At 37.6% G+C, this 18,018-nt stretch overlaps 1 protein-coding gene and 4 non-coding genes across 6 annotated transcripts; 1 reads left to right on the forward strand and 4 right to left on the reverse strand.

Moving 5' to 3' along the window:
* Positions 1 to 3,281: 3,281 nt before the first annotated feature.
* On the reverse strand, positions 3,282 to 3,444 carry LOC122833338. Its single transcript, XR_006370963.1, has one exon. It is a non-coding gene; the product is annotated as a U1 spliceosomal RNA (small nuclear RNA).
* Positions 3,445 to 7,026: 3,582 nt separating this feature from the next.
* LOC122833339 lies at positions 7,027 to 7,189 on the reverse strand. Its single transcript, XR_006370964.1, has one exon. It is a non-coding gene; the product is annotated as a U1 spliceosomal RNA (small nuclear RNA).
* A 992-nt stretch (positions 7,190 to 8,181) lies between these two features.
* Positions 8,182 to 8,344, reverse strand: LOC122833341. Its single transcript, XR_006370966.1, has one exon. It is a non-coding gene; the product is annotated as a U1 spliceosomal RNA (small nuclear RNA).
* Positions 8,345 to 9,322: 978 nt separating this feature from the next.
* Positions 9,323 to 9,486, reverse strand: LOC122833333. Its single transcript, XR_006370958.1, has one exon. It is a non-coding gene; the product is annotated as a U1 spliceosomal RNA (small nuclear RNA).
* Positions 9,487 to 10,783: 1,297 nt separating this feature from the next.
* si:ch211-151h10.2 (uncharacterized protein LOC567699 homolog) lies at positions 10,784 to 17,538 on the forward strand. 2 transcript variants are annotated; one of them, XM_044120352.1, is made up of 9 exons: positions 10,784 to 11,075; positions 12,243 to 12,486; positions 13,263 to 13,324; positions 13,424 to 13,574; positions 13,809 to 13,927; positions 14,942 to 15,122; positions 15,200 to 15,283; positions 15,368 to 15,463; positions 16,651 to 17,538. In XM_044120352.1, exons 1-9 carry the CDS (start codon positions 10,909 to 10,911, stop codon positions 16,945 to 16,947), a joined length of 1,401 nt encoding a protein of 466 aa, XP_043976287.1. In that variant the 5' UTR covers positions 10,784 to 10,908; the 3' UTR covers positions 16,948 to 17,538. The 2 variants fall into 2 exon arrangements, with proteins under 2 accessions (XP_043976287.1, XP_043976286.1); XM_044120351.1 differs by having other exon boundaries at positions 13,260 to 13,324; positions 16,651 to 17,534.
* The last annotated feature ends 480 nt before the right edge of the window (positions 17,539 to 18,018 follow it).

The raw sequence follows: 18,018 nt of genomic DNA on the forward strand, positions 1-18,018 counted from the left end.
GTACATTTTTCGTGCATTTGTACTTCACTTAAGTATATTTAATAATGGATACTTTCGAATTTTACTCCACTACATTTTACAGTAAGTATCTGTACTTTCTACTTCACTATATTTCTACAAAACCGTCGCGTTAGTCGTTACATCCAAGTCGCATTGCGCTTTTTTTCCCGTTAAAATGTGAAGTTCAGGGACTTTAGGCGCTGTAAAATCCAAGCAATATCTTGACCTACTAATTACGTGTGTCTGTTGTCACCCATCGCCTCCTCCTTTCACTCGCACGCGGAGCTCCGAGACATTCGCAGTGATTTCCACTTAGCGGGAAAAGATGTCTGTTTAATCGTCAATAATAGAATTTCGCTACATAAATCATAAGATTTGGCGACATGTAAAATCAGAAGCGTTTCACTTACACAGACGGTGGGGACTTCGTCCAACTTTTAGCGTCACTTGGAAAGGAAACTTAAAGAAAGGTAAGCTATGTGGACGTGATGCTAGCAAAGCTAGCTGTATAGGGACACATATGGTGCATCTGCGATGAAAAATAGTTGTCAGTTATGCGCTTAATTATTGTGTGGAAGAGTTGATTGAGGATATATGGGACAACGCTGTGACCAAAGTCTGCTATATAGTGATAGTGATGAACGATCCAATTCTTCTGGATGGATTTTTACTAAGTCCTATAGGACTGAAGCCTCACTGAGAGCCGTTCTTTGTTCTTGTGACGCTCTGAATACACTGCAATGGATATTATTATTATTATTGTATTTAAAAAAAGAGAGATTTATTTAATTGGCGAATAAACAAAACAATGTAAGAGCACAGAGCATGCTCATTGCTCTTTGTTGTTGTTTACCATTGAGGCATTGCCATCATTTCTATGTTTAATGGAGCAGACAGTTGTGGTTTCTGACATGGGTGATATGGGCAAACGTCCAGGGCGGTATCTTTTAATGATGGTAGGAAACCACTGCGGATTGTGCCACAGAGATGGAAGCAAAGCAGAATGAAGAAGAGTTTGAATTGATAATGATACTGGTTAAATTTATTTCAGCTCTAAGTATTTAATATCTAGGTGTTTTTATGGGAATGGATTTTTCAAATCAGTTTGAGAAGCAATTTTGATAGGTGCACTTAATTTTATTGTGTCATGTAGCGTGGGGTGCTGGTATTGGTCTTGACATGGTCACGGGTTAGGTGGTCTTGACTACAACACTGCTACGTGGCTCCTCGGTTGCATGTTCTACCTCATCCACCTTCTTTCCATCCCCTTTCTGTTGGATTTCTTTCTAAATAAATGCCATTAGTGGCAATAAAAAGTGAAGTTCATGCTATGTGAGGACAGGACACAAGATGTTTCCATCCCTGAAATTAAGATGCATAGAATCACAAATCTAAATCTAAACTGTCACAGAGAGTAAACGCAATAAAAACATGCTTTATCTGTGGCATTGTTCATTAAAATGGCACATATTCCATGTATTAAAATTAAATACGATAGGTCCACTTAATGATATTGTATTAGAGATTAAGTAATGTATTCAGGAAGTACTTTTACTTTTAATACTTAAGTATTTTTAAAATCCAGTACTGTTTTACTTTTACTCAAGTTAAAATGTTAATGTGGTACTTTTACTTTTGTAAATTTTTTAGTACTTTCTCCAACACTGATTTGTAATTTGAGTACAAATTACATGATTTTCCTCCTCAAGTTGATGATAGAATATTAAAGACAACAATTTTTGGTCAAAATTTCTTTAAATAATATAAAATGTGGATGTTTTCTGATTGATGTCAGGTAAACTATTAACTTATGGAGGAACTACTGAAACCACAGCCTGGAGGCGATATTGCTGAACTACGTATGCCTTTCTTGGTGCTAGAAATCTGGACCTACGGCTGATAATACAGTTTGGTTTCCCGCAATGCAACTTTGCATTAGCCAAGCTGGAGATGAATGACAAAGAAAACATTATTTCAATTTTATTTCTATTTTAAACACCCAACCTTTTTATTACCATGGACTGGTAAAGACTTGGCAATTTTGCTGCGCCCCGGGGTGGGAGGCAAGGACCGTCAGATATTACTTCTGCATGTTGGTGTTCCTGCTAAAGTTTTTTATTTCCCCTTTCCCACAATCTTACAACGTCCTGCAGTGCGTGGTGTGTTGAATATGTCAGATCTCAAATCGGGGCATATTCAACATTGTCTTGGCCCGATTATCGGAGCCTGGGAGCGAGAACCCAACCTGTTGAATGTGACAGGTAAATAAATGCCATTACTGCATTTATTAATGGCATAGAACCTGTTCTATCCGTTAAGTTATAGAACAGGTTCTATGCCAGGTTCTTTCACGCTCACTACATACAGACCTACACACGAAGCTGACAAAAACAACAGCAACATGGACTCACTAACGGATAGAAAATGAAACCCGGATGTAACACGTTACATCACACGTTACATAGAACTTAAACAGTGATATTTATTGGTTTTAAACATTAAGCATTAAGGAGTAAATTTACGGCAACTTTTTTTAGATTAGTCTCAGATAATTTCTCAAAAAAATGACATTTTCTGAGCTTGAAAAGCTGAAAAATTTGCTAGAAACAACTTTAAAATGTTAAAGTTAATCTTGGAAATTTTCTAGAAAATGTTGGAAATTTCAGAGCTTGATTATTCGACTTTTCAAACTGAGACATTTTTCTAAAGTCAAAAACTCACGAATTGTGAAGGCTTCTGCAAAGGCTTCTTCCTGGGCGATCCAACTTCCATTTTCAGGAGTCTTTATTAGTTCTTTGCATACAGAGTCCAATACAAACAATATGTAACAAAAATTTAAATTTTATATTATGACTGTTGTACAAACAACAAGAAAGATGACAAAGGGAAGAAAATAAAGGGAGAGGTGGAAAAAGGAAAAATTAAAAATAAATTTAAAAAATCAATCCACCTACACCCGGGGTGGGCGCTCCTGGTCCTGGAGGGCCGGTGTCCTGCAACCTTTACATGTATCTCTACTTCAACACACCTGAGTCAAATAATGAGGTCATTAGCAGGACTCTGGAGAACCTGACTGCAGTTAGGAGGTGATTCAGCTCTTGGATTCAGGTGTGTTGAAGTAGAGATACATGTAAAAGTTGCAGGACACCGGCCGTCCAGGACCAGGAGTGCCCAGCCCTGACCTGCAGCATCATAGAGTCGCCCCTGCAACTTTAGGATTTAAATAAACACAATTGAATTGGTTCAGACAGCAACACATCATTCATCATTTACATGAATACCAGGGGAGAGCGCGAACGCAGTCCCCCACCACCATAAATTGTGCAGTTGAGATTCTCCCATGTGGAGAATTCACAGAGGTCAGATCGCCGCAGTGCAATGGCTGATCCTCACCCTGGGCGATCCACCTACAGGATCATGGAGTCACCCCTGCCAGGTAAGTATGCTGTTCATTCCTCTGACTGACCATTAGCAACTTCACACATCGGGTTCTGACTCACGGTGGGAAATAAAATATTCCCTGGGTCACTTTAGGATTTAACATTTAAATAAACACAATCAGAAACTCAGAGAAATAATGAATATGTGAAAGAACTAAAAATGAGGAACCTAACCCTAACACCAAAAGAAACGAAAAAACTACACAAAATCTGAATGGCCATTCAATTTGATAAATATTTACACAGACCATCATTTGATAGAATCGATAGAAATCCAACTACACACATCAATGGTTGAAGGAAATCACAAACTCGGATCCACTAAGCATTATGCTGCCATCAACCCCCAAAGTTCCTGTTTACTGATTAAAAAATCCAGGGTGGCACCCAGTATCTCAACGTTCCTGATTCATACATGTTTATAAAAGTTCTCCCGACTCTCTGAAATATATTTGGTTTTGGAGTCTCTTCTTCTGGGGTTTCTTCTGTCTGTTGGACTTCCTTAGATTTTTCCGCCACCCTGGATTTTAATCTGTCCTGCTTTATTTTCAGAGCCACAATCTCCTGGTTTAGCTCTTCGTTTTCTCTTTCCAGCCACTGCAGTTTTTCTGACGTGTCTTTCAAATTGTGTTCTCCATTTTGTTTTGTTGTCGCCAGTTTTTGTTCAAGTTTTTTATTTACTCTCCTCAAGGTTCCATAATCACATCTTAGATCAATAATTGTTGATTTTGCTTCTTCCAATCTCAAACTAAGGCTCGTAAATTGTTTCTTATAATACTCATTTGAATTAATGAGGAGATTGTTTTCTACTTGCCAGCTAACCGCGTCGTTGTCTCTTCTGTTATTCAGCCGCTCAAGTTTTATCTTCAGTGTTTCCACCGTCTTCTGAAGCTGCTCGTTGTCTTCCTCCAGCTTCCTGTGGCTGCTCTGTAAAACCGCTAGTTTGTTTGTCAAGAAATCTTTTTCTGCCATGTTTGAATTCGATCCTTAAACTGCAAATGATTTTCTCTGTGGAATCTGGGAATATAAAGACAGCCACCAGTGATGTCACAGACATGATGAGTGACATCACTGCTTGACATCAAAGCCTCAAGGAGTCTGTTGTGTGAGGGGGGTTTGGGGGGAATGTTTTTATTTAAACTTTATTTACAGACACACTGTGTAACAACAGAGTGAAACATTTGTTCTGCCTCAAGAAAAAACAAATACAGATAAATACAGATAAACATATTCAAGAAAAAGAAAAAGCTAAGGGGCTTCGATTCCCAACTGTACATTCAAAGCAGTTCAGATTTCAATTGTTTTAATATACATTTTTTATCTTTGATAGTCTGGATATAAAACTTAACTTCATTGTAAAAGGCAGCAAGTGAAACCCTTTTTGCTTCTTATAGCACCAGTTTAGCCTTGGTTGGTTGTTGTCACCTAGATCTAGTGTGATATGAAATGAAACTCACAATGTGACTTCACGCAAGTGGTCCAACAGCTCCACCAGCGTTCCTCAGAACTCTTTATTTTTTATTTACGGTGTGATTGCATGTATTTTAAACAATAACACAATTAACAGTTCTTCAAAACGAAACAAAACATCCTTATTCTTTAAATCAAACAGTAAAATAACTGATAATAACAATAAAGCAACTAGCTTAGCAGTTAACAGTTATCAGTTACATTCACAATATATAGCTTCCTTACATTAAATTATTGACATTTTTACCTGTAATGAGTGGTTGACATAAACATCCTGTTAGCCTCCCTTACTGGTCCACCTGTCCTCTGTGTATCGCAACAACACTCCAATTTAGTCCCCGAACAAAACCACAAAAACAAGTCCGAGGAGAACCAGATTTGATGACTTACCACATAAGAGTGCAAAACCGTCTGTGTGGAATTTCCGGTTTCCCCTCTTATTTACAGGCAACCAGTAGGGGCCGCCAAACACCACTCATCACAAGGCAGTTATAAAATACATACAAAGATGTTTACCAAACATATTTTAGCAAGAATTTCACCTGTATATCTAATATCCGTTACATATATAGATATTTTTTGAACTCGCCTAGTCAGTGTGGTATGAAATGAAACTCACAATGTGACTTCTCACAAGTGGTCCAACAGCCGAAAAAAAACAAACAAAAGACGCAGTTGGCGTTGTGACCGAGTGGTCAGCCACAAACACCAACTGGTGCTGCTCCCACTCATAGGGTCATATTTTTCCAGTCCAACCACAAGAAAAGTTTATAAATTATATTTGTAAATATTAAATAATCTCTCAGTATTTCGTCAATTGTTGAACTAGAAAAAAATGACCCTAAGTAAAAAAAATAGCAAAGAGCTGCCTCTCTCGCACCAGGTGGGTAAACCGAGAGAGCGCCAGAAGGACCCGTTGCAGTCACTCATCATACCACTAGGTGTCTCCAAACATACGTAAATCAAAAATCTCATTACAAGCACGTACACACTATTATTATTATTATTATTTTGGACAAATTCACATACACATTCATACACACTTTTCTCTCTGTTACACGAGGCCTGGCTTTCCCCACCTGGAACAATGAATATGATATTTAGTGACAATAAAGGATTTATGAGAAACTCTGAACTGTTGAGCTTTTAGTGAGGCCAAGTAAGAATCTTTCCATAACAGCATCTATTGAGCTTCTATGTTGTTGTGGATAAAGTCACACAGATTCTGCCAAAAAGCATCAACAAAGGGACGGCGCCAAAACAAGTGGACAACAGTTTAAGGATATGAATCACAAAACGTACAATTTACATCAAATTCTACCTTGAACAAAGAGTTCTCATAAAAGGATTAGTGCAAACATCTGACCCGTTCCATTTTAAACGGGTCGGATATTCTGATGAAGGAAGTGATATTTCTGTGTTTGTCGTGTAAATTGTTCCAATGCTAAGCTAAGCACAACTTCTCAGCTTCCACTTCAGTCTCGTCACATAAAGAAATGAGTGATAAGAAACGATAATATTTAACATTAACACAGCCTGCTATAGTTTTCAGTTTGTAAACATCACGGTAAAAGTTTTAGACACGTAGCGCCGACAGCTACCGACTTGGCTAGTTATCCGTGCTACGTTAGGAAACGACGAGGCAGCAAAAGGTGGTCAGAACAACGACTCATGTTAGATCCTTTCACCTGTTTACGGTGTGATCGAGGATAAATTCTTGTTGAACTTCTGTCTTTTTTCTTTTCCGAGGATTCTTCTGCAAAGCTTCTGGACGACTTGTTCGGCAAAACTGAAGCGGTTCGCTGGATTTACTGGCTGCCCTCACAGAGGAGCGCCACAGCTTGTACACTGATTTTAAACGTTTTTCTTTTCTTTTGTGTTGTCTTATGAACACAAACTTCAGCGTATTTTAATTAAGCATTTGAATTTTGATGAACATAACTGTAAAGTTTAAGCAGAAAGATTTTTTAAACAATTTTTCACTATAAATATTTAAAATGTGTGGCATTCTGATATTCAAAATAAATAAAACTCAGATAATCACTTTCTTTAGACCTTAATATCATGTATAAATTGGTTCAGACAGCGTCACATTATTCATCATTAACATGAATACCAGGGGAGAGCGCGAACGCAGTCCCCCACCACCATAAATTGTGCAGTTGAGATTCTCCCATGTGGAGAATTCACAGAGGTCAGATCGCCGCAGTGCAATGGCTGATCCTCACCCTGGGCGATCCACCTACAGGATCATGGAGTCACCCCTGCCAGGTAAGTATGCTGTTCATTCCTCTGACTGACCATTAGCAACTTCACACATCCGGTTCTGACTCACGGTGGGAAATAAAATATTCCCTGGGTCACTTTAGGATTTAACATTTAAATAAACACAATCAGAAACTCAGAGAAATAATGAATATATGAAAAAAACTTAAAATGAGAAACATAGAAAAACTCACATTTAAAAATGAATCCCAGAAGTTTTGTAGTGTTTCAATTCATTCATTTTTCCCTCTGTGCTCCACCAGGTCCCCTGGACCCGACCAGAACCCCTCGGTGTAAATACCTTGAGAAATAATGAGTTTGGTCATATATAAAAACAGTCTTTAATGCCTTGAGATTAATTTCCCTCTTTGCTCTCTGCTACTCTGCAGCTAGCATAGCCTGACCTGAAAGCTAGGCTAGTTAGCATAGCCACCAATGGCTGTGGATAATTTCTCTATTATCAAATTTAGCAGCGCAACATGAGTGATTGACAGCGTTAAGCCCCGCCTCCTTGCTCTGATTAGTTGTTCGTACTGGAAGCACTGGGAGTAGCTGGATTATTTCAGATTATGTCTCATATTTACAGTGCCATATTACAGCAAATTGAGTTTGAAATTATATTTAAAAAATCCACTCAGATTTTAAGATTAATTTAAAAAAATGAAATTTTTGACTTTTAACACAAATAAATTTAAATAAAACTCCATTAGAATTTCTGAGTTGAATCTCAGAATTTGAGGATTTTGTCAGAATTTATTTTTTAATCTATGATGGCCCTGTTACGTCATCATACAGATTATACTGACACGACAATGAAATATGTTTAAAATTTGTTACTTAGTGATGCTTTAATTAGCCGTTTTTCAGAATAAAGTGAACTTAAAATTACTTATTACTACAGTGTCACTTCACTAAAGTTAACATCTTTAAGGATAAGAGTCTGTCTTTAATATCATGTATAAATTGGTTCAGACAGCATCACATTATTCATCATTAACATGAATACCAGGGGAGAGCGCGAACGCAGTCCCCCACCACCATAAATTGTGCAGTTGAGATTCTCCCATGTGGAGAATTCACAGAGGTCAGATCGCCGCAGTGCAATGGCTGATCCTCACCCTGGGCGATCCACCTACAGGATCAAGGAGTCGCCCCTGCCAGGTAAGTATGCTGTTCATTCCTCTGACTGACCATTAGCAACTTCACACATCGGGTTCTGACTCACGGTGGGAAATAAAATATTCCCTGAGTCACTTTAGGATTTAACATTTAAATAAACACATCCAGAAACTCAGAGAAATAATGAATATATGAAAACCTCAAAATAAAAAATTTAGGAAAACTCAGGGATTTAAAAATTAATCCCAGAAGTTTTGTAGTGTTTCAGTTCATTCATTTTTCTCTCTGTGCTCCACCAGGTCTGTTTACCAGTTTCCGGACCCGACCAGAACCCCTCGGTGTAAATTACCTTGAGAAATAATGAGATTTGGTTATATATAAAAACAGGTTTTAATGCTGAAAGATGATCAAATGTTACAAAGCAAAATTGAGGTTGAAATAATAAAAAAAAGGGAGTGGTAAATTTCCACTCAGATTTTAAGATTAATCTCAGACATTTTCTAGAAAAAAACTGTATTTCTGAGTTGAATCTCAGAATTTGAGGATTTTGTCAGAATTTATTTTTTAATCTATGATGGCCCTGTTACGTCATCATACAGATTAAACTGACAATGACAATGATTTCATCACTAAGTAACACATTTTAAACATATTTATGTTTAAAATGTGTTACTTAGTGATGCTTTAATTAGCTGTTTTTCAGAATAAAGTGAGTTTAAACTGACTTTTATTTCTACAGTGTCACTTCACTAAACAGCTTTAAGGATAAGATTCTGTCTTTAATATGTATAAATTGGTTCAGACACCAACGAAATGTAAACTAAAAAACACTCTTCGTCTGATATTCTTGATGGGTTAAGTTGAAAAGGAAAAGAAAGCATAGCAGGAAAATAGGCCATACAAAAGGGACGGTAAACAATAAATACATATCTTACATAAATACATAAAGTACCTCACAGCCGTGTGATGACAATACTTCATGCAACTTGGTATTAAGTTCATCTGTTCATTTTCCATTAACAGTGAATCAGGGGAGAGCGCGAACGCAGTCCCCCACTACCAGAAATTATGCAGTCGAGATTCCCACATTTGGGGAATTCGCAGGGGTCAGCACAACCGGAGTGCAATGGCTGAGCCTCACCCTGGGTGAACCACCTTCATGATCATGGTATCTCCCCTGCCAGGTAAGTATGAGTTGTTATTCTCTCGCGCCGGGATGTCTTTCACAGACATGCCCACATGACTCACGGTGCCAAAACATTATTGGCCTGAACAACAACAAGAAAAAGATCCGGCAGGCTGCCTTTCGACCCAAGCTAAAGCAAACTGGGATAACTACGTTATAGAAACGATGGAAAATGTAAAATTTAATGTACAAAATGCAGTTTGATTACCCACAATGCAACGCTGTAATAGTTCAGCTAAAGCTAACAAACGGTTGACACATTTCTACTCTTTTCAGCTTCCGCTAAAGCTCCAAAACCCAAGCAGACGGATCACAATTTTAACAAACATCGGCATGATAGTATTTATTAAAAATAACATACAATACTTAATTACTTTTTCTTTCACTTAAAATTCCATTCTCCCTGTGTCTGTCCCTGTCGTTTTCTGCTGCCACCTGCTGTTCGTTAGTGAAAACTGCATCCATCAGTGGGGAAGCAGAAGACAAACTACAAACTGATTCCAGTTTTCAGACCTCCTTCACACAACATGGGACATCGGTACAAATTACATGATTTTCCTCCTTAAGTTGATGATAGAATATTAAAGTAAACAATTTTTGGTCAAAATTTCTTTAAATAATATAAAATGTGGATGTTTTCTGATTGATGCCAGGTAAACTATTAACTCATGGAGGAACTACTGAAACCACAGCCTGGAGGCGATATTGCTGTACTACGTATGCCTTTCTTGGTGCTAGAAATCAGGACTTACGGCTGAAGATACAGTTTGGATTCCCGCAATGCAACTCTGCATTACCTAGCTGGAGGTGAATGATAAAGAAAACATTATTTATATTTTATTTCTATTTTAAACACTCTAGGCAACTTATCTAAGCTCACACAAAACATAAACACATAAAAATGTTGTTTTATGCTTAAAACAACATTTAAGCATAAAAGTTGTCATAGCAAAGAGATATTAAGGCATCAAGATTCTAAAAAAAATCATCCGTCAATTTAAAATCACATAGAGAGGCTAAATGTACCCTCTCTATAACTTATGATGTAGTTAGAGCTTTAACTTTCTAGAATTTCTTTAAGGATTCTTGGTACTTTATACATGAAAATTTTTCAATTTTGATTAATGTCCCTAATGGCACTCCATAGCTCAGTGCCTAAAAACAACCAGTGTGAAACACCGTTAAATCTAAGTGTTGACCCTTCCTGAGCGACGGGGCTCAGACTGCAGTTGGTTTAGTAGTTTGTGAGTCAGAACCTGTTTCTGGGTGGAGTCGGGATCGATCTCCACTCCGGCCTGTTTAACACATTCCTGTCTGCTGGAATGCAGTGAAGGGAGTAAAACGCCAAAACAAGTCCTCCAGTCGGGCCTGTTCGACTGGCTCTGTCTGTCAAATCATGTTTTAAACCAGTGGACATTAAAACGGCAGATGGCTTGGTCACAGATTCAACTACCATCTCACCCCAAAGGTCAGAGGGCAGCTGGACTGGAGGGCAATGGAGGCTGGGAGTGGACCAGTAAACCGATGAGGCATGAGAGGGAGGATGGCGAGGGAGCAGCAGGAGACAACCAGCAACAATGGACGACTCTCAACAGGTGAGCCGCGTTTAAACAACCAGAAATGCTTCACTGTGACTGGAAATGTGTCATAAATCTGTCAACATCCAGCAGCTCTTAACAGGTGGATTATTACCGTCCTCGTTTGTTTAGCGTTTGACAGCTTGTCACTTATTTTAAGAAACAGTTTGGGTTTGATTTCAAATTCCTCGTGTGGCCCACTTCCTCTGAGTTAAACCCAAGAAATTAAATTTCAACTTGCTCCATACAAACTGGGAAGAGTAAAAGTCATCCCAGTTCACCAGAATAGCTGGAGCCATTCCCAGTCCTGTACCACTGAAAACGCCAAATCAGAGTTTTCTGAATGAAAAGCCATAATCTGGCCTAGATGATCTGGCACTACCAGTTCATCACATGCTCAAGGAAATATCCTGACTTAAATTCTCAGTAGTTTTTATATAATCCCTGATGGATTTAATAATTTTATAAACATCAATGATGAAAGCATCCATGTTATTTATGAAAAATCCAGATTTTTCTACCAGGACAAAGGTCAAAGCTTGTGTTTCAAGGGACTTTCACTGCGTTTTGGCACTAAGTGTAATTTATACCAAAGTGTACAAAAGATAAAATAAAATTTTAAAAATGCTGAAACTCAAAAATTTTGATTGATGTAAAACGAGTTTTAAATTCTTTTGAGAATTCTTGAGAAATTTTCTAGAAAAGAAAAAAAAAAACTTGGAAATTTTTGTTTTTCTAGAAAATTTGAGAGATGTTTGAGATGTTTTTATCTCCAAATTTTATGCTGGAAAAGTCTAAAAACATTCCTTTAAAATCCTTGAATAGTGCTTGAACTGTTTTTTTTTGTTTTTTTTAAAGAAAATGTATATATATATATATATGTATATATGTATTTTTATGGCGCCCCTAACACTGTTGCACCGAAGATGGGGAGCAATATTGTTCACACTAAAAACACTACTAATAACAGATAAAAGTTTAATCCGTATGTCTCTTTTACAAAAAAAAAATAAATAAATAAAAATCTGTACTTAAATCTAAGTGCGTTTGTACGTTTCTTCTGCTTTGTTAAAGTTTCAAGGCAAATATCTTCATTTTTTCCAACAACTGCTATTTAGTTTTATTTGCATTTATCCAGTTAATTTGAAGTATCTTCTGTTGTCTTTCTGTATTTCTCCTATCCAGTTTAATAGAAATCCTAAGTGAAGCTCAGCCCGGAGGCAGGTTTTGGTCTCGGACTCTGAAAACTTTCTGCTGCTTCGCGCCGGTGGCTGCAGTGTGGTTTTTCTGCCAGCTGGGGGCGCTGCCGGGACCCGCTCTGCCGGAGGAGGACGCATGCTGCAGGCTGCTGTTACTGTGTTTACTGTGGGCAGTTCTGGCTGGAGGTATTTACGCTCTGAAAGGCTGCCTGCAGCCAGAACCGAACCGGGTGAGCAAAGCTCCATAAACACAGAAATATTTATTGGTATTAAACATTTAATTAGCTAGTTCTACAAATGTTTGTACACTTTTCCAACTGAAAATTCAAGCAATTTCAAGAAAAGAAAGTTTCCTAACTTTTCCATCACACCTTGGAGTTAAAAATGAATTTAAGAAGACATTTTAAATTCACTATTTTAAGATATAATTTATATGATGTATTTAGGGCCATTGTTGATAAAAAAAGAGGAGTAAATTTATGGCAACATTTTTTAGATTAGTCTCAGATAATTTATCAAAAAAGGGAAATCTTCTGAGCATGAAAGGCTGAAAAATTTGCTAGAAACAACTTAAACATGTTAAAGTTGAGCTCAGAAATTTTCTAGAAAATGCTGGAAGTTTCAGAGCTTGATTATTCGACTTTTCAAACTGAGACATTTTTCTAAAGCCAAAAACTCAAAAATGGTAAAGGCTTCTGCAAAAGTTTTACAAAAAACACTCTAAAAAGATGTTCCGTTAAGTTTTGTAGCATTTAGTAAATTTAAATAATTTTGGAAATACATGTAAAATAAAACAAGAAATTTCCACTCTGATTTAACTTCAGACAGCAAACAAAAAATCTGTGTAACTGTCAGCGTATTCCTAATGTTGGCTTTTAATCAATTTTATTATAAAACTGTGCACTTTCAATGACTTTGTACAGAAATTAAGCACTTTCCAAATCTTGAAAACGTAAAATGTTTAGGACTTTGAAGCACCCTCATGAAGCTGATGTGTTTTCAGCAGGAACCTCCACAGAGGAAACAGCAGCTGGTTGAGCCTGAAATCAGCAAAAATCTGAACTCATGGTGAAGTTTTAATATTTTAGATTCATTTCCAGCTTCATTTACCACCAGTTGTGTAAAATAATTAATTATTTTTGTATTTGTATTTCCTATATACTGCAGCCCGCTCTCCGGGCCGGCCCTGGTTTGGACCCCGGAGGCCTCGGTTCCTCTGACCCGGGCCCTGACCGACAGTCTGCTGCTGTGTGTGCTCCAGGAGCCGCTGCAGGACCCCGCCGTGTCCCACATCGAGGCTCTCCGCTCCAGGCTGCAGGTGAGACGGAGAACCAAGCGGCACCGAAGCCTCAGGCAACATTTGCTCTCCTGTGTTTTTAATCAGGGATCGGTTTGAAGTCTTTTGATTGGAAATATCAAGAAGGAAGACATGTTCCTCTCAGGATTACACTGAGGGTATTTTTTTTGTTTTTAGCCTCAGGCAGAACAGAACTGCCGCTGTTTTGTATTCTGAATCAAAAACAGCGTCTTCATCTGAATCCTGTCCCCGCAGGCGGTGGCTGTCACCCTGTGTGAGGTGAACTTTGGCCCGGAGACGATGCTGGAGGAGGCGGGCCGAGGCTCCGCGCTGACGGACAAACTGAAGCTGCTCTGCGCCTACCTACAGCAGAGGTCAGTACCACCGAACCCGGCCACACAGGGGGTTAGTTAAGTATATAAATAAACATTTATGCAACCGTTCAAATTAAATAACCATGTTTATGGATCCAAAATAAATACAAATGACGAGGTGTAAGTGTGCGCGAGACAAAAGAACATGGTTAGATTAGCATAAACTTTAGCTCAAACTAGCTAAAGCTAATGTTTTCATCATTTTAAATATATTTCTTTAAATGTAAAATCAGATAAATTCTAGAAATTTCAACTCCTGTTCAGACGACTTGTCCGATCTTTGGCTGAAATCAGACTTTTTTTTCTGTGTGCGCCTACACTTCTGGATTAACCGTTTTCGTTCCCAAAGCTACACGCATGCGCAGTCGAAGAACGTTGACGTCACCTAGTAGCGCTCTGTTTACGGAAGTAATAACGGCTCCTGGTGTTTGTGGGTCGATTTTACAGTTTATTCAGCAATGGCAGCCTAATGTATAGTCGCAAGATAATAACAAAATGAAGAAAGCAAATAAAAGCATATTTAATCATTATCAATGATAAATAATAAAATAATTATTATAAGTAAATCATATTATTATTATTATTATTATTATTATTATTATTATTATTATTATTATTATTATTATTATTATTATTATTATAACACTGTTAAATTATTTGTTCCTATAATTTTTTGGTTTCCTGTGGTCCTTTAAAGTGTTTCTTTTATTAATTCATCAAACTTTCTTAAGGATTTTTAAACCTGGTCCCTTTTTCACTCATTTAGAGTCTGAATTTTCAGAGGAATAATGACACAGCTTCCGCTGCAACCCACAAGTTGCTCGTGTTGTCTAGTTGCTAGTGTGTGAGGAATGATACTTAAAAAATGTAAAAAAAAAAGGTTCAACAATAAAAAACAATCCAAAAGGAATTAAAGACAAAACAAAACCCCAAAGTAAAAAATGAAGCAAGTCAAATCAGAAGGGAAAAACTCTTTCATTATGTGAATGATTGAGAATCGTTTCCCTCTCATAGGACGGCATCCCTCCAGGTTCTGGTCCAGGTCCAGAGGGACTTTGAGTCCAGCGTTGAGGACTTGCTGCAGGGTCTGGACGGGCTCTGGACCCAGATGGAGGAGCTGCACGCTGGAGTGACACTCACCAAAAACGACAGCCAGGGCAGCAGAGACCTGACTTTGGTTCAGGAAGACGCCGAGGTAAGCAGCACTGACTGCTGCTTAATTAACAGTAATTAACATTTTATCATTAATTATCTTCTCACTTTGTGTCCCAGAGCTTGGTGTCAGTGTTGGCTCAGTACCGGACCAAACTGCAGTCCTGTCAGGCTCACCTGAAAAGCTGCACTCAGCTCCTACAGGTGCAGCTTTCCTCCCAACGCAACAAGTCTTTGATATTTTCAGGGGGTTTTTTTGGCTGAAAGTGTTTTGTTTTGCTTCATCAGGAACTGACCTGGAGTCACTCTCACATCAGTACCAAGGTGAACAGCGGCTGCGAGTCTGTCTGGCCTGAGCTTTTGCTTCAGTCCAACATCGAACAGGTACTTTAAACTTTGATAGAAAAGATGATTAGATTTATTCAGGGTGTCAGGGCATCCTTAAAATATCTTAAATTCATTTTAAAATAAATCTAAGTTAGCTTTAAATACATTATTCCCAAGTCCTAGATTTTGTGATCCTAGATTAATCTCGTATATACTATATAGCTTTTTTTGTCATAAGATTTTTGAAAAGAAAGGAGGAGTAAAACTAGCTAGCGAGCTAACTACAAAAAAGCAAGCTAGCAACTCACTTTTTTCCATCTATCATGGTTTAATTTATCACCCGTTTGCTGGATGATGTTTGTCTTTGCCATTGGGCCACTTCTGTCGCCAACCCAGATGATGCTGGCTGTTAATGTAGCCTTGCTAGCTAGCAGATGCATATTAGTAGCAGTTTAAACAGAGGGAGGCGAAAGAATTTTATAATCGAATACAAAATAAATGTAATGATTATGTGCAATCATTATATTTCTAGTGAAGATAAATGTCTTTATACTGATGATTCGAAAGATCCAAAAACTGAAGTGCAGTTGTGATTTCTGATTTAAAGATTAATATTTCAAAAGGATCAAATACAGTTAATGTTGTAAGGATTAGAGGAATAAACAGGAGGGAGGAGATAATTAGAAATATAATAAGAACTGGTCACAGTTTTCTGAATGGCACTCTTTTTAAGATGGAGAAACATCTAACTGGTTTGTGTAATTGGTGTGATACTGTAGAAACGATGGAACATGTTTTTATTAGCTGTAGGAAATATGTGAGTCAAAGAAGATTACTGAAAATGGAAATAGGTTTTAATAGAGAATTGAAATTTGAGAATGTGGTTGCTCAGTAATGAAGGAAAAGGGAAGATCCAACAAATGGCAGTAGTGCAACAATAATGGATGCAAGCTGCCGTTAAAATTTAAAGATGAAGAGGGAGGCGAAACTCCACTGCCAGTTCGCTCGCTTGTTGCATCTGTCAATTTATCACCACTTGGCTGGACAACATGCTCCTCCACCGCTGGAGCGGTTTTGTTGCTACATTCATTCTGTACCAAAATCCAAGGCTATAGGTTAAATTTCATTCATAATGGTCTTAAAAGGTCTTAAATTTGATTCTTAATAGTCTTAAAAAGTCTTAAATTTGAGTTGCAACAGAAACCTTGTTATTTAAACCATCTAAAACTCATTTCTTCCTGCAGTTTGACAAAGTTCAGGAGAATTTCAGCTCTCTGGAGCAACAGACTGCCACCTTTAAGACCCACCTGGAGGGACTTGGAATAGACCATCAAGACGAACCTGTCGGGCCGCTCGCTGCTGCTAACAGAACCGATGCTGTTCCCTCCCTGCAAAACCCCCTTCATATTGTGGATTTGCCTCTGAGGACCTCAACCCCCATAGGAACGAAGAAATACTCCCATTTATCGCTGCGCGAGAGGTCGGCACTCAAGTTCTCCTCCACGATGGGATGCTTACCCAAACCTGGAAAGAAGAAATGATTTTATTTACCTGAAAGATTCATTTTAACTCATGTTTTATAATTAGAACTGATTTAATTTATAAAATGTGTTGCAGATGTTGATCATCTGCTGGCTGCCTCTGAATTAAGTATTTATTTTTACGTTGTTTTCTTTGTACAGGATGCAGCTTGTGTATATTTCTATCCATAACTCAGCTTCAGTGATGTCAGTTTATCAGCAGGTGCAGAGAATGTTTTGAACACTAGGGGGCAGACTTACACCGGATGTTACAACGATGCACCTCTTTGTTCTGGGACAGTCGAGCATTTCTTCAAGAATAAATGTGAAAAAGCGTTGATTAATTCTTTTTAAACTAAAATAAAAAAGAGAAAATGCTATTTACTGATTTGCTCTAAAACCACACAATGAGTTTCAAGCTAAGAAAGTTTTAAAGAAAATATTTTCAGCACATTTTCCCCATAAGAAGTGAGAAAATATTTTTATTCACGATGGAACTCTAAGCAGTTTATGATTTTCTTTTAATTAATTTTAAATCTGTATTTTATGGTCCTTGCTTGCAGCAGTTTGAGATTTATGTAAATGTAAAATTAAATTATTAATTAATTCAAATTTGTGTTTCTTGTATTGCTTTAAAGTATTTTTTCATCAAACTTTCAAAAGATTTTTGGAAACCTGGTCACTTTTTGGAGTCTGAATTTTGACAGGAATGTTGCTCCTCTGACCTACAAATTGCTTATGTTGTCGTAATTGCTGAATCCAAGCAATCTGCAGAGTCAAGCAACTTAGAGACGGTGCTTAAAAAAATAAGAAAGAAAGGTTTAACACTAAAAAGAGTCAGAAAACAAAACAAAATCCTAAAGTAACAAATGAATGTAAAAACATTTTCAAATAAACAGAACATAACAAAATGTGACAGCGCCACGGTTGTGACATAACCATTAAGATCTTGTGATGAACTGAAGAAAAATGGATTAAAACAACAAGATACAATCAGAAAACTACTACAGAAAATGTATAAAAGTAAACAAAAATATAATCTAAATACACAATAGAGCACATAAACTTAACTTTTATTGCAATCAAAAATGA

Source organism: Gambusia affinis, linkage group LG06, assembly GCF_019740435.1.
Source record: "Gambusia affinis linkage group LG06, SWU_Gaff_1.0, whole genome shotgun sequence".
Classification (NCBI taxonomy): Eukaryota; Metazoa; Chordata; class Actinopteri; order Cyprinodontiformes; family Poeciliidae; genus Gambusia; species Gambusia affinis.

Coding starts and splice junctions, on each gene's coding strand:
- si:ch211-151h10.2 (XM_044120351.1), top strand. CDS start 10,909: ATGGCTTGGTCACAGATTCAACTACCATCTCACCCCAAAGGTCAGAGG. Junction 12,487..13,259: donor TGCAGCCAGAACCGAACCGG/GTGAGCAAAGCT, acceptor ATGTGTTTTCAG/CAGGAACCTCCACAGAGGAA. Junction 15,464..16,650: donor TTCAGTCCAACATCGAACAG/GTACTTTAAACT, acceptor TTCTTCCTGCAG/TTTGACAAAGTTCAGGAGAA.